Source organism: Gopherus flavomarginatus, chromosome 1, assembly GCF_025201925.1.
Source record: "Gopherus flavomarginatus isolate rGopFla2 chromosome 1, rGopFla2.mat.asm, whole genome shotgun sequence".
Classification (NCBI taxonomy): Eukaryota; Metazoa; Chordata; order Testudines; family Testudinidae; genus Gopherus; species Gopherus flavomarginatus.
Genome location: NC_066617.1, coordinates 90,593,361 through 90,610,247, shown reverse-complemented (window position 1 = coordinate 90,610,247; position 16,887 = coordinate 90,593,361). Strand labels below are relative to the sequence as shown.

The following is a 16,887-nucleotide window of genomic DNA, read 5'->3' as shown; positions in this document are numbered from 1 at the left end:
TTTATTATAGTTGCTCTTTCTTTACCAACTGGCAAATCATTATTTGCTCCCTTTGGTATTCATTGGAATAATCATCATCATCAAATTATTTTGGCACTTGTAATATATAATTCTATCTAGTAATTCAGTGACCACTTATTAAAAGAATGCGCACTTTCCCTTTTACGTGGAATCTATAATCTTGATAGAACTGTGTCATACTTAGCAAATGCATCCATTTTACCCCAGTGAATATCAGAGATTGCTGTAGAGATTCACATTTTATTCTTTAGATTTCACCACCCTAAAGGCTGTTCATCTTTGTATACAGATTTCACATGCTTTGCTAGCAGCAAAGTATTTGAAATACTGTCAAAGATTAGAAGAACAGTGTGGGATTTGTTATGTTGCCAGTGACACAAATTATGCTTTTAGATTATCTGTTATACAAATAATATTGCAAGGTACAATTGAATAACACTGGGGTCTCTGTGCTAGCCGTACAATAGGAGTAGGAGAGAAGAGATTCCCCAGGTCCATGAACCCATCTACTCTGCACATCTGGAGCTGAGGGGTTGGAGACATTATTTCAGTTCTCAGGCAGGAAGAGAAGCCAATGGGAGGGGTTAGCTACATAGCAATTCCATGTTCTAGTACTGGATGGGAGGTGGATTTCACCTGTATAACTGCACCCACTCCACCCACACGGAACCTGAATAATTTAGCTTTGTGAATATGGGAGAAGTGCATTTACCTGTTTGTGTCTATAAAACAGTTCATCATTAAGTGCTGTTGAAATAAAATGATAAATCATTTTTGGCCTTGTGACTCAGAATAAGCCAAGTTGATCATAATTCTAATAATTCTGGGGTGGAGAGGATATTGTTCAATGAGCTTTTTCAACATCTCAGTTTAATGTTTTTGCAATCCTCAGATATAATAAAAAATTCTTTTTTATACACACACACACAGTATATATAGTATTTTATACAAACACCGTGTATGTGTATGTGTTTGTGTATGTAAGTAAAACAAGAATTTATATATTAAAAATATATAAAATCTTTGTATGTGTTCTTGTTACAACTGTGGTTTGCAAAACTATTAAATCAAGATGTTTTAAAAAGTCCATAAATGTGTTCATTAAAAACTAAAGTAAAAGTTGTTCTGAACAAGTGATTCAACATGCAGACTGAGACCAGTCATCAGAGGATATAGTGAAAATTTTTAATGACCAGATCTAATTTAATAGAAATTAGGAGAAGGCCATGATAAAGAAATGAAACTAATAATTTTCAGTTGGAACATTAAAGATCATCAGTTACAAGCACAAAATCAGTATTATTATTTTTATATAGAACTCAATAACATGAAGAACTTACAATCTAATATATTTTCTTAAGACACATCTGATCCTACCACTGAAGTTAATGAGAATTTTGAAATCAGGTTGATGGCAGGATGGGGCCCAGAGTGTATATCAAAGTTTTTCAATTGAGTCAATAACCAAACTCCCAGTAACTTCAGTGATACAGGATAATGCTTAAATAAATAAACATAAGATGCCTGGATCTGAGCTTGCATTACACCAGTTTTACAACAGTGTAACTCAAATGGCTTCAGTGGATGTATTTCTAATTTACACCAGCACAGATGAGACCAGAATCAGGACCCATAATTCCAGATATATAAGAAGACATAACCCTATTGGCCCATCAGAACCCTTAGAATGCTGTTCTGCAGCTGAGTTATACTTGAGCCGTATTTTTCCAGGTAGATTATTTATCTTTCTTCTTCATGCCTGATTTATAGAAACAGAATTTATTAGACAACCATCTGTCTTTGTGGAATGTTGTTGTCACCAAGACAACTTGACATCTGTTTCCAAATGGTTAATATATACAGTAGAATAATGACACATACTGTGTATCATTTATAAGCCAGTCTCTCACCAGCTTGATGTACATGGAAGTAGTGACTTTCGCTGAAACATGGGCAACCAGAAATATTGTCTTGTTATGTCCAGCTGTGTTTCAACAGCTCTTTTACCTCAAAATAACAGCAGACCAGAGTATTCCTTTTTTGAATGCGTACATCGTGCATGCACACCAAGGATCCTTCTACTGTATTAAGCATGCAAACGATCTGCTAATGTTTGGGGTAAGGGTTGTGTTTAGGATGGGTAAGAATAAGGAACTAGCCACTCTACAGTACTATCCCCTGCAGACTGCCTGGATTTCTGGGTTAAAAGGTGGCTAGGAGTTAGCACAGCATGCAACTGTATGAATGTACATTGTCTATGGCTGTTCCTGAGGAGCTACAGGAGCACTCAGCTGAAGACAGCATGGCCATGATTGATTCTCAATACCACCATACTTCTAAGAGGAAGAGAGGCCCAGCAGAGTAGCATGGAGGAGCAGGTATCCATTGCAGACAACTCCTGCTTCCATGGATCTAGCGCTGGGGTGGGCAAACTTTTTGGCCTGATGGCCACATCTGGGTGGGGAAATTGCATGCAGGGCCATGAATGTAGGGCTGAGGCAGCGGGTTGGGGTGCGGGAAGGAGTGTGCGGTGTGGGAGGGGGTACTGTGTGCAGGAAGGGGCTATGGGCAGGGGGTGGAGTGTAGAAGGGAATGCAGAGTACGGGAGGAGGCTCAGGGCAGGGGTGCAGGAGGGGGTTTAGGGCAGGGAGTTGTCCGCATGACGGGTGCGGGGTGCAGGAGGGGGCTCAGGGCAGAGGGTTGGGGATCAGGAGGGATACAGGGTGCAAGAGGAGGCTCAAAGGAGGAGGGTGTGGGGTGTAGCAGGGGACTCAGGGCAGGGGGTTGGGGTGCAGGGTGCAGGAGGCGTTCAGGGTGGGGGCTCCAGCCCAGCCTCACTTACCTGGAGCAGCAGCGGCATGCAGCGGGTCTAAGGTGGGCTCCCTGCCTGCCTACCTGGCTGCGCCCACTGCCCTCATCTGTGGGTACCTGCCCCAAAGCTCCCGTTGGCCATTGTTCCCCGTTCCTGGTCAATGGGAGCTGTAGGGGTGGTGCTTGCAGGCAAAGGCAGCATGCGGAGCCCTTCCCCTCCCCCCTCTCTCCCCCAGGGGCTGCAGGGACATGATGCTGGCTGCTTCCCGGAGCAGCCAGGGGCCCACGGCACCATGGTGGTGCAAATCCCACAGGCTGGATCCAAAGCCCTGACAGGCCGGATCTGGCCCACGGGCCATAGTTTGTCCACCCCGATCTAGCAGGTCCCTTCTTCACCAATTGCTAGGATCCCTGGGGTTGAGACACCTCACTCCATGAGAGGAGCTGTTCAGCATTTTGACAAGTTCTTAAACTATAGTTACTTTACTGTTTTGCAATGGTTAGCTCCTCAGATATTGTATCCATTTCCTTTGTTATGATCTAAAAAAATAAAATCACATGCCCTTGAGAAAGGAATGCCTTGCAAGAAATCTTGCAAAGCAAATATCTGTTTTTTCCTGCATCTCTACCACCCTGCAGCAAGTTTCTCGGCAGGACAGAAAAATGAGGTTCAGTGTAATTGTATCAGTGTTGCAGTTTATTTAGATGTGTACAGTAACCATTGCTGAAAATTTAATGGTTCAGCCATATTTATTTGCCAATAAAATGGAAGTGATTTGCCCCATGTAATGGATACCAACTTTCAAGTTTTTGAGGTAAATTATAGATGAGGAAAGATGGACGTGTGCACTAGAGGGACTGCTGTACTTCTGTTTCTTACAATTTTTCCTCAGGAAAGACTCTGCTGTGTTATTACTACTGTCTTGTTAGACCCTGTTGTGACATGAATCCTGTGCTCCAATGTTTTAAAATGTATAAAAAAACACACTGGAGGAATATAAATGCTTTAAATTTAAAAAATGTAAAATATATTTTAATACTTTAAGTGCATAAAGTTCCACTGTGTATATGGGGTTATCACACACATTCAGAAACTCTATATCTTAATGCTCTACTGGCTTACAAAGATGACTCAGGTTTGCCATGAGCAGTTACAACCAAACGTGGTTTTAACTATATTTGAAAATAGATCCAAATACAAATTACTGTACAAGTCCCAGTGTGGTCAAGGCCTGAATTTCAGGGTTTGGCAGATCTTTTTCTAATCAGCTCCAGTGCTGTGGTAGAATGTTGTAACGCAGTTTGTATCCATACTTAATATGATCTCATACCATAGGATCAGGGCCGGCTCTAGCAATTTCGCCGCCCCAAGCATGGCGACACCCCGGGGGGGGGCGCTCTGCCGCTCGCCGGTCCCGCGGCTCCGGTGGACCTCCTGCAGGCATGCCTGCGGATGCTCCACCAGAGCCGTGGAACCAGCGGACCCTCTGCAGGGAAGGCTGCAGGAGGTCCACTGGAGCCACCTGCCGCCCTCCCGACAACCGGCAGAGCGCCCCCCGTGGCGTGCCGCCCCAAGCACGCGCTTGGCGCGCTGTGGCCTGGAGCCGGCCCTGCATAGGATGATCATGTCTGGAAAATGATCTAGCTATTTTCCTTGGAGGTTCGCTTATGACAGGAGTTGTGCTATCCAGGCTGTGCGATTTATAGATGTTTAAATTTTCCAAATCTTTATAATACGAAACCCTGTACCCATCACCCAGCTGAGTAAGAGCATCTGCAGAGGAGAAGTAAGGGAGGAATCATTTCTACAGGCCTTCAACTACAAAACTAATTCTCTGGGTGTAGGTGTGGATTGAAATCCAATTCGTTTTTACATTTTTACAAGTCTCCTTTTTAGATCCTCATGGCTCCACACTGGCTGATTCTTGTTCCCTGGGTTCTTTCTTTCCACAAGAATCATAGCCTTACGCCTGCATTTCTAAAGCATCCATTGCTGCAGTATATGGGGACTCTGGACACTTAACTCTGGTGGTGTTTGGTATTATCCAACCAGGAGCCATGGTGGATACTCAATTTACTATCTGCACACAATCCCAGAAAGCTTATGGTTTCACCTAAAGTGATCAGCAATAAAATAGTTAACGGTGCTGAATTTCAATTAACATTTCAGATGTTTACCTGCAGCTCAGGAAGACACACCTGACTGATTCATATTTACAAGGTTTCCTTCACAACCCTAAGACCTTAGAAACATTTTTTAATTAAATGAAGCTTAAATTCTGGAGGAACTGATTGTGCCACTAGTAAAATGTTAGTACTGTTCTGAGCTCTAATTACTTTCTTGTACTGCTCCCAGCATAATGGCATCGGGGTGCTGTTGCCTCCTAACTGAGTCAGTCCCCAGCCTTCTTACACAGTCATGGCTGTTAGTACTACTACTCTGTTCCAAGTACGTGCCTGTTCCAAACGACTCCAAAACCAAGTCAACACACTATCTAGAATAAAAAACCCACCTCCTTTCTAGGGTGTGGATTTGTTAATAAAGAAATTAAAAGTAAGATAATATTCCGCTCAAGCCTTCTACCAAGGATTGGCTGCTCTTAGGGTTTCTAATTCAGGACTGCCCAGCTCAGACCCTAATTTCACTGTCTGTAGAGATATGCTCTCACCTGTCTTAGATCTGCCTGGGGTAAGGAGCTACCTGCCTCAGTGACTCAGCAGAATCCACTTATCCCTTTTCCAGCAGGATCAATTTCTGCTAACAAGGTGGGGTACTTCAGGCACACTGACAGCCCCGTTAAACTGTTCTTACATAATATTCACCAGAGTTCATAATTTTTCAGGATTTGTTTTCTTGAATTCTGTTAGCCCTTATAGTTCCCCCACCCACCCAAAAAAAAAAGTATTGTGTAAGTTTATGCCAACCTTAGCAGACATAACTTTTCCTTTTCCAGCATCTGTATGTATGTAGTCACCAGGGAGTTATCAGTGTGTGTGTGTGTGTGTGTGTCATATCTGTCAGCTAAATCAAAAATCCAAATGCAAAATGTTGTACTCATATTTTGTGAATTTGTAACATTCCCTGGTGGAATGAATGGAGAATATGGAGACATAAATACAATATTACTTTATCTCTTTGCTTACATTTTTTCTTTTGACAAATGACTTGCTCCACTCTTCTTGTAATTGTATTAGACCACTGTGTATAAGCAAACTCACTACAATGGAAGTAATGCTTAATCCAAAAATGTGATATGGGCTTGCACTCTTTTGTGGCATGTATCATGGTTGTCAGCAAAGTGAGAGGCATATCACACACATGCTTTTTTGTCTCTGATATGAAGTTTAGGCTAACTTAATGCCTTAAGCTATTATAGTAGTGTCATGACACAATCTATGATTTACCACAGCCATACTGCAAGAACTTGTTCTGCTGCCATGTATGAAATTTACTACAGTCTTTACTGCATAATGCTAAATTGCATAACAATTATATGGATGCTAATAATTGACCATCAGTGTTACCTGATTTTGAAAATATTGATGGGGCACTAGATTGCTATGTGCACCAAGTAAGTGCAAGTCTCTTATGGCCTTTTGGTATGAAACATTAGGATGCTTGTAATATTATGCTGTCCTAGGCCTCATTCCCATTACATACTATTGACCCATATTTCTGATATTTGACATTTTTGCTAAATGCTGTCAGAGATCATCTATCACAGAACGATTTTTCAGATTATCCGTTGAACTCTCTTCTTATAGCTCAAATGTATAAGGGCTTCAGATAATGACATTTCTTGTTGGGAAGATGATCAATGTATCTCCAGGTAAGACAATTACGAGGAAGCCATTGTGCATTTTAAGACCAAAAACAAAGCATCTTTCATTAACAAAGTTGTTAGTCCCTGAACTGTGATTAGATTTCCCTATTGGCCAAATATGATATGTTTCTGTAAGGTGCATCTTCAAACCCTTCCACATCCAGATTCACGGTAAGATCCACTCTTTGTGAAAGAACAAAATGTGATACAGGTTATGTGGTGTTCCTGGTATTCTGAGATCAATGCAGTTTTCAGTTTAAGCCCACTCTTTTCAAAAGAGCATAATCAAATTGGAGACCCACCTTCAGAGCCCTGACCTGAAAAGTTCCAGGGACTCATTCCTCCACAGTCACGGTGTTCAACAGTTGCATGAAGCCACAGGAAGAGCAAGTGACACAGAAGTCTGATTTATTAATTAGCAATCCTGCTAATGCTTCTTAGTCATCAGTTTCACTAGTCGTGGGGCGAGAGGCAATTTCTCAGACTGCTATGGCCAAGCCCATGCAAAGCTTTGAATATCGAGACAGAGACTTTGAACTGGGAGTCATTTAATTGGGAGTCAGCAAAGAGACCAGAGCACTGGAGTTATGTGTGCAGAGTGACCTGTTGTGCTAAACAAATGATCTGCTACCTTTTTGTACCAATGTGAGTGTTTTGGGATGTTTTTGTCTCATTCCTAGATATGAAATGATGTGATCAAACATGAAGGTCATGAATGTGTATATTGCTTTGGAAAGGACTGATGTGATGGGGCCCAATCTTCATGCAAGTAACAAGTATAAGAAGGGCTTTTTTTGTTGCCATTGATAATGAGGCATTCAAAGCTTTGAGGAGTTCAAAAATACCCCCAAGGCTGCACAGTGACTTAACAGTCTGAGGGCAAATGCCCTCACTAATGGAAGATGTTCTCTCTTTCTACCAGCATCACCCGACTAATGCCTTGCTGAGCTTTAACAAGCAGCAGTTCCTCCAGGTGCTGCTTATGGCTAGACATTGCGAAAGATGGTAATCATAGAAACATAGGGCTGTGAGGGATCTCAAGACATCATCTAATCTAACCCCCTCACCCCATGCCACACACACACACTGAAGTAGGACCAAGTATACCTAGACCAGCGGTGGGCAACCCGCTGGCTGCATACGGCCCGTCAGGATAATCCGCTGGCGAACTGAGAGACAGTTGGTTTACATTGACTGGCCCCCCGTAGCTCCCAGTGGCCACGGTTTGCCATTCCCAGCCAATGGGAGCTGTGGGAAGCAGTGCGGGCCATAGGTTGTCCACCACTGACCTAGACCATCCCTGAAAGGTCTTTGTCTAACCTGTTCTGAAAAACCTCCAATGGACGGGGATTCCACAACCTCCCTTGGAAGCCTGTTCCAGTGCTTAACTACCATTATAGTTAAGGCTACAATTCTGTCACGGATTTCGTGACCTCCATGACTTCTTCTGGGGCAGAGCTGGAGCAGCAGCTGGTGGGAACAGCTGACCAGTGACCAGCCCTGGGGTTGGTGGGAATAGCTGATTGGTGACCAGCCCCAGGACTGCTGGAGCAGCGGTCCTCTGCCTGCCAGAGCAGTGGCTGAGGTTGGCTCAGCCCCCTTGGGGCTGGAGCAGCAGTAGTCAGCCCCTGCCGCAGGACCAGCAGTGGAGCTGGAACAGCTACAAGCACGGCAGCACTCTGTTTGTCCCCCCCCCTCCACCCCTAGGGTATTTTTAGTAAAAGGGACAGGTTGCAGGCTTCCATTAATTTATGTTTATTGCCTGCGAGCTGTCCGTTACTTTCACCAAATATACCTGTAACAGAGTTGCTGAAGATAGAGCCGATTATGTCTTGCTTCTTGTCCCACCTTCAGTGGACATAGAGAACAATTGATCGCAGTCTTCTTTAGACAAGTCCTCAATATATTTGAAGGTTGATATCAGATTCTCTCCCCTATCCCAGCCTTTTGTCAAGAATAAACATGCACAGTTTTTTTAACCTTTCCTTATAGATCAAGTTTTCTATACGTGTTATCATTTATGTTGCTCTCCTCTAGACACTCCAATTTATCCACATAATTCTTCAAGTGTGGTCCCCAAAGTGGGACACAGTACTCCAGCAGAGGCTTCACCAGTGCCAGGTAGCATGGGACAATTATCGCCTGGATTTTACATAGAATACTAGTGTTAATATACCCCAGAATATTTGCCTTTTTCATAACTGCATCACATTATTGGCTCATATTCAATGTGTGATCCACTATAACCACCAGATCTCTTCTAGTCATAGTACTGCCAAGCCAGTTATTTTGTAGCAGTGCATTTGGGTTTTTTTATCCCTAAGTGTACTATTTTGCACTTGTCTTTATTGATTCTCATCTTGTTGATTTCAGACCAATTCTCCAATTTGTCAAGATTGTTTTGATTTCTAATCCTGTCCTCCAAAGTGCCAGCAAGCCCTCCCAGTTTGTCATCATCCACAAATTTTATAAGCATGCTCTTCACTCTGTTATTCAAGTCACTAATGAAAATACTGAATAGTACCAGACCCAGAACAGATCCCTGCAGAACCTTTGTAGATAACGCTCTCCCAGTGGTCTTTCAACCAGTTGTGCACCCATTTTATAGTAATTTCACCTAGACCTACTTTTCCCTCATTTGCCTTCGAGAATATCATGTGGGATTGTGTCAAAAGGCTTACTAAAATCAACATATCACACCTACAGCTTCCCCTCCTCCCCCATCCATTAGATCAGTAACCCTGGAAGGAAATTAGGTTGGTTAGGCATGAGTTCTTGACAAATCAGTGTTGGTTATTACTTATCATACCATTATCCTCTAGGTGCTTACAAATTGATTATTAAATAATTTTTTCCAGTATCTTTCCAGGTATTGAAGTTAGGCTGATTGATCTATAGTTTCTTGGGTCCTCTTTGTTCTCCTTTTTAAAGATAGGTTCTATGTTTGCCCTTCTGTGGTCCTCTGGACCTCACCCATCTTCGTGCTGTTTATATTTGATGTGAAGTGAATGGAGACTTTAATGTCTTCTGCATACCGCTGGCGTTTCAGCCTGTGTTGTCTCACTGGCTTTCCTGATGTCTTCCTATATATCTGGAATAATATGAAGAAAACAAGCTAGTGGGACTCTGCAGGGGGTCTGCTGTGGGGCAACAGCTACTCACAATGATCCTCAGGGTTCAATCTGAACAGAAGGCCCTGGTTTTGTGGTGTTTCCCGTGACCTCTGTAGCTGCAGGCAACCAGACTGTTAGATGCTCAACAATATGAAATAGCACAGACAGGACCAGCAGGCTGAGTGTAAATGTAGTTCCCCGGTTTGTGGACAGGAGGAGGTCAACTACCAAAGCAACAGTAGATGTCTCTGTACTGTACCCTGTTCTGACACAGATTGAGTGGAATCTAAGGCCTTGTCTACACTGGTGCTTTACAGCGCTGCAACTTTCTCACTCAGGGGTGTGAAAAAAACACCCCCCTGAGCACTGCAAGATACAGCACTGTAAAGCACAAGTGTAAACAGTGCCGCAGCGCTGGCTCCCAGCGCTGCAAGCTAATCCCCATGAGGAGGTGGAGTACATACAGCGTTGGGAGAGCTCTCTCCCGCGGCAGCGCTTTGAAGTTTCAAGTGTAGCCAAGCCCTAAGATATTGGTTGCTGAGAGGTTGCTGACTTCTGGATCAGGTTGCTTAAAGGATGCTAGAGACCAGGCAGTAGTTTGGGAGATCACTAGGGTCGAAGAATTGTTTCTCAATACTGTCTGGGCCATTGCCTGTTTAGTGTGAAAGAGAAATCCCCTGCATCCATGTCAGTGTTGACAGTCTCTATTAGTAGTGGACCCACAATGGAAGGTGATGTGTTCAGGAAGAAAGGAAGCAATTTGAAGCCTGGAAGGATTCTGCAAAAGTATAGTTTTGCCACATCTATGACAGAGCAGAGGCTGGATCTCTGCCTCCTAGCTCATTAGCATAGATTTGTAAGAAAATTTTTGTATCAGACTTTATTTTCTGCCACTAATGCTCAAGTTTTCTGCCTTATCTTTACACCCCCCTTCAGCTCCCAGCCATATTTCCAACAAGCTAGAGCATCAATAGACGTATTTAGGGAGTTGTAGTGACTCAGTAATTATTCAACTCTTGATCAGCTATCATTTTTTATAAATTAAGGTTTGGAATTTGGCAAGTCCAAACGTTTCTGGTCAGTCCACTGGAGGTGGTTGTTTGTTGTCTTGCTGTGGAGAGGGTTTTTATTTCGATCTAGAGGAGGACGGGGTCTGACCAGGATGGGGGAGAATCAAATCTATGTTTCTTATGTGCGCACCCTGCCTGAGGGTGTTGCTGACTTTGTGGGTACGTCTTCACTACTGGCCGTATTGGCGGGTAGCAATCGATTTCTCGGGGATCGATATATCGCATCTCATCTAGATGCGATATATCGATACCTGAACGCGCTCCTGTCGACTCTGGAACTCCACCAACGCGAATGACAGTAGCGGATTTGACAGGGGGAGCCACGGACATTGATCCCGTGCCGTGAGGACAGTAGGTAACTCGATCTAAGATACTTCGACTTCAGCTACATTATTCACGTAGCTGAAGTTGCGTATCTTAGATCGATCCCCTCCCCTAGTGTAGACCAGCCCTGTGTGTGGAATCTGAGATTGCTTCTGAGAATCCTATGGTGCAAAGTTATTAGAAGTACCAACTTTTCAGTTTGCTGCTCACTTCCTCCCTCTCTCATTTCTTTCCTTTCCCCTTTTCCTTTAACCATTAGTCTGACCACTCTTCACTTTTCTAGGACCACAATTCCTCCATTTCAGTTGCTCCTTTATTCTCCATTGCTCACTCTTGTCTGCATTCCTACATTTTCTGTCCCAGTCTTTTCTTACTGGTTTTACTTTTTTACTTTTTTCTGGTACTGCTGTTCCATCTGTAATTCAGTCTGTAATTCTCTCCCCTCTCCCCCTTTGATTTCTCCCTCTTCCCTATTCTGCTGCCCTGTCTTCGCTTTCCATAACTGTATCTGCTTTGCTTTTCCCCCCCATTCTATATCATTCTCACCTCCTTTTACTCTCTATATCCTCCTCTCTGACTTGTAACCCCCTCTTCTAATCTTTGTACACCTTCCACTGCTCTCTCTCTATTTCTTTCTACTTGACCAATGCAGATTATTTACCTGTTAAAAAGTTTATAGAAAAGGTGTTTGTTTCTGACTGGTTCTTTGTTTAATGATTTTAATGAATGTTCTTACCTGAGCTTTTATTATTTTTCAGGTTTTAAAAATCAACTTGGTTGGCCACAGGAAACGTGTTTTGGCATCTCTGGGAGACAGGCTTCACGAAGACCCTCCTCAGAAACCACCTAGGTCAATAACCCTCAGGGTAAGTTCCTAGCAAATTTGGTATCTTGTAAAATCATCAATTGTCTTATAAAAATCATATGTAAAAAAAAAACAAACCTGAAAGTACAAAGAATTGTCACTTAGTGGCTAAGCATATAGAATGAGTTTTATCCCTTTCATTTTTGTTTGCTCTCTGTAGTTCAAGTTTGTGCTCTAGGCATGTCTACACTTACCTCCGGTGTGATTGATCCAGCAGGGGTCGATTTATCATGTCTAGTAAAGACACGATAAGTCAACCGCTGAGTGTTCTCCCGTCGACTCTGGTACTCCACCGGAGCGAGAAGCATATGCAGAGTCGACAAGGGAGCGTCAGCAGTTGACCTATCACAGTGTAGACACTGCGGTAAGTAGCTCTAAGTACGTCGACTTCAGCTACTCTATTTTTGTAGCTGACGTTCCGTAACTTAGACCGAGTTAGCTCACCTCCCCCTCCAGTGTAGACCAGGCCTTGGTTACACAGAGCCAACTGAAATCAGTGAGATAAACATGTATAGATATCAAGGTGTTTCTGGATATCTGAAGTAACTTGTCTTATTCAGTTTCCATTAATAACCCCACTCCTGCAAGCCTGGTCATGGTGCCATTTAGGATTTTCCACATTCACTGATTTTTATATTCCTCCCATTGCAATAAATTCACTAGATTTCTAATCGCAGAAATTTTGCTTTCTTGATATCTATTATCCTTATTACGTTATGGTCTGGGGACCTCGTCTTTACTGTGTTGTGTTCAAGGTAGTTCATGCTCATTAGCACCTTTTACTATAACATTTTTCGTTCAGTTCCTCCCTGTTTAAGTAGATTTGATTTGAGTATTTCCATGGTGACTGCTCCTGTGATTGGAATTTCGTTCTGGAATGGATTTCTAGTTGTCGGGCATAATGTGCTCCCTAGTTGTATTTCCTGGTGTTAGGAGAAGAAGGTAAAGCTAGAGTGGGAGCTGTTGCTGCCTTTTATAATCTTATTTTAACAGAAAATTATAGATTCTATGACCTCCCTGTTTTTACCCTTTTTAGTCTCAAAAGCTATATACAAATACTTGGATTTAGAAATCTATAACCTGTTTTTTAATATTGTGCTAGCAAAAGTGTTTTTCAGTTCATGATGTCCTGCCCTAGAGGATTGCTCAAATATAGATATTTTTAGTTACATTTTATATCTTGGTTTGCTGTGTGAATGGTCTCCTGGCACAGTGCAAGTGCTAAAATAAAAAAAAAAGAAAAGGCCAGTAGCTGAAAGTAGCATGCTCTCACTCAGTGGTTTTGATGCAATTGAACTGGAAAACTATTTCTATAGGTGGAGATGTTTTCTCTTCTGCTGGTGGAAAAGCTTTCACATCCTATGTTACTAGTGGCATTGTTCTTCTCAGGGTACAGTGAAAAGTACACTAGATCTCCTCCTCATGTAATGAGGATGAGGAAAAATATTTCACTGCCCAACAGCTAAAATTACTAATGCAGACAGTAACTAAATATTATTCATCACTTTATGTACAGTTGTCTTCACTGGGAGTCCTAAAGGAAAGGACATGAGTTTGGATTAAGATTTTCTACTCCTTCAATAACTGAGGATACTGTACCATAGAAATACTCAAACAAAAACATAGATTGGTGTTTACCTTATAATTTGCACTAATGATTTTATTTCAAGCTGAAGAATAGTTTGGATATGTTGAGATGTATTTCTACTTCTTTAGGAAGATCTGTTTGTGTCTAGCACATTGAAAGAACCCTTTTTGTGTGTGAAGATTGTTCCTAAAAGGATGCCAATATAAGTCTTAGGTGGGCTAATCGCCTCATACCACCACTTCAGTTTTTCTAGTTCCTACGGTAGTTTTAAACATTATATTTTTTTAATGAAGAAAACATTGGTAAATATTAAAGCAACAGTAACAAAGATATGGTATGAAATGCGGAGATTTATCACTCTTATCTATGACCAGAAACATTCCATTGGAAGAGCAGCCAACAACATTAGACCACCTCAGGCCTCCTTACTTTCCTCCTGGTCTCTCAGCAGCTTGAAATAGGGCGCCTTGATGCGATCCACAATCTAGTTTGGCTCTGTGGAAAACTGCACCAAGAATCCACTTTAATTACTCCTCTAAAACAATAAAATAAGAGGTAGGTTTTCCTCCCTGCACCAGAGCAGCCATTTGCATCTGAACAGTGTTGTACGGTACTTTAGGCCCATTGTTGTTTAATATTAAATACTTATATTATAGTTATGCGTCATACACACAAACTGTCACATTCCCTGCTCCAAAGAACTTAATCTAAGAAAATTATCTACTGGCACTGTTTCCTGGTGCATGTGATACCAAACTGGGCCATCTTCTCAACACCTGGTCAGAAACCAGACTGTTCCTGATAGTGGGGTTCATCTATAACTGTATCTCCTGGTCACCCCGGATCTGGACAAGACTCTTGTGAACCTCAGGCCATCTTTAGGTATCCTTGATTCAAAAGCAGCGTGGGAAGCTAACACTGAAATTTGATGATCACACAGAAGTGGATGCTGGCAAACAGGAGTACGCACATGGAGACGAAAGGTGTGCTGCCCAGTTGTGCAGATGAGGGCTTCTGGAGAACTTGACCCTACAGCAAAGTCCAGAAAATTGATCAGAGTCCACTTAAGAAGTGACTAGCGCATTGTGGTAGAGACATGGGAGGAAGAATTGATCCAGTGCAGTTGCTATGCTAGTGCTTGCTGTCCCTACTCGTACAGCACCCGTGCAGATTGACATGGTGATAGAGAGCATGCTATTAGCTTTCCTAGTAGCAAGTGGAACTTTGCTGGTAATATGAATACCTGGGCACTAGTGTTTGCAATTCTGTGTTTGGATGCGTGGTGTGTTGTTGGATGTACTAGAAGGTTGCAACTCCCAAACTCCTCCAGTGTAGACAAGGCCACAGTGTTGTGCATCTGTTACACACAAACAGTTTGGCTAGATACTCATACACTGATGTTTTCTGGAGCTTTTGGAGTTGTAATCTGTGTTCTGTTTCTCTCTCTAATATCCCCATATAAACTGTATTCTGCAGGGCCATTACAATTGTAAGTAAAGTGTGTATCTTACATCTCTGCACACTTATTTTCTCTCCCAGCAAAGGGAGACATTACTGGAGTACAAACCACCTGGCTGCTCCAAAGTGATGGTATATTGCCCCTTACAAGTAGTTCAGGCATCAGTCATGCCTTTACCTGGACCATGACAAGGGCTGGCATGTAGCTGCATCTTCCCAGCAGCAGCTCTGGGTGAGGACTTGACTCAGAGTTGGGAAATGGGGAATGGGAAATGCCGGAGAATGGGCAGCGCGGAAGGGAACAAATCTGCTACTGGTATAGGCTAGTAGAAAATTACGTCCCCATTTCCCAACTCTGAGTCAAGTCCTCTCCCAGAGCTGCTGCTGGGAAGATGCAGCTACACGCCAGCCCTTGTCATGGTCCAGGTAAAGGCATGACTGATGCCTGAACTACTTGTAAGGGGCAATATACCATCACTTTGGAGCAGCCAGGTGGTTTGTACTCCAGTAATGTCTCCCTTTGCTGGGAGAGAAAATAAGTGTGCAGAGATGTAAGATACACACTTTACTTACAATTGTAATGGCCCTGCAGAATACAGAATTCTTCCACCTGCACAGGAAGAATAGTGTCTCACAAACCGGTGATGTGGGGAGGCCATGAGGAAAATAAGGGTGCATTACTGCCCTCTACAAGTTGTGTAGGGCATGTCACAGTCTAATACAATATAGCACTCACTCGTCATAAATTATTTCTTCAGGAAATGCTCCTAAATTTTGTACTGACAATCGTTCAAATATAGTTTTAAAGAGGTTGCTTGTAGACATAAAAATGGTATTCTACCGTGCTACATTTTCCATTTCTATCTAGGAACCCAGCGGTAACCATACTCCTCCTCAGTTGTCTCCCTCACTTAGCCAAAGCACTTACACTACTGGTGGCTCCCTAGACGTTCCTCACATTATCATGCAGGGGGATGCAAGGAGAAGAAGAAATGAAAACTATTTTGAAGATATTCCCCGGTCAAAACTGGAGAGGCAGATGGCACAGGTAAGGTTAAAAAAGCTGTCCTCATGCTGTTGATCAAAGAATTAAATCTAGTCATTTCTGAATATTCAGATATTGGGACCAGATCCAAATCAGCAAATGCAATATCCATTGTTGTTTTTTAGTTTCAGAGCAGTGTATGCCAGGTTTCTGAATCCTAAACTAGATTAGTTTTTACACATAGATACATATATAATATTTTCAAAAGTGTCTATGTGTGTGTACTTCATTTTATACAGATTTTTAAATATATTTAGATGCCCCTAAATATAGGTAGATGCCTATGTGCATTTGAAAATCCCATTAGATGCCTATTTGCATCGTTAGGCATCTAAATACCCTTAAAAATGAAGCTCACAATCCTGCAAAGAATTAATCTTATGAATGAGTCTTTTGTAGGATCAGGACCTACATTTTTAAACTCATAGTATTGAACCTTTTTTTTTTAAGAGAGAAATACATAGTAGTAAGGAAAACAATGAGGAGTCTGCTGGCACCCTAAAGAGTCCAGCTGCACCTTAACACAGCTACCCCCTGATACTTGACAGTAGTAAGGAAAGAAATTCTGGAAAACAACTTCACTTATAGAGAAATAAGTGAGAATAGGACATAGAAAAAGATCTAGGCCGTAATCTGGGCAGATCCCTGTAAAATGGATCCACGCTCTTCTGTCTGAAGAAGGGCACCAGGGAGGCATTAGTTATTAGTGAGAATTGTTTATACTTCCTTCCAGGAGGCTAAGATATTGACTAGCCTTAAACAAGTAAT

The 16,887-nt window shown here is 42.4% G+C and overlaps 1 protein-coding gene across 11 annotated transcripts in view; it reads left to right on the top strand.

The window, feature by feature from the left end:
- ANKS1B (ankyrin repeat and sterile alpha motif domain containing 1B) overlaps positions 1-16,887 on the top strand; it is a 746,271-nt gene that overhangs the window by 663,743 nt on the left and 65,641 nt on the right. For all 11 annotated transcript variants that reach the window (XM_050934354.1, XM_050934390.1, XM_050934374.1 and 8 more), the window contains 2 exons: positions 11,922-12,029; positions 15,943-16,122. In XM_050934354.1, coding sequence (XP_050790311.1) covers positions 11,922-12,029; positions 15,943-16,122 — 288 coding nt within the window. The remainder of the gene's footprint in view (positions 1-11,921; positions 12,030-15,942; positions 16,123-16,887) is intronic.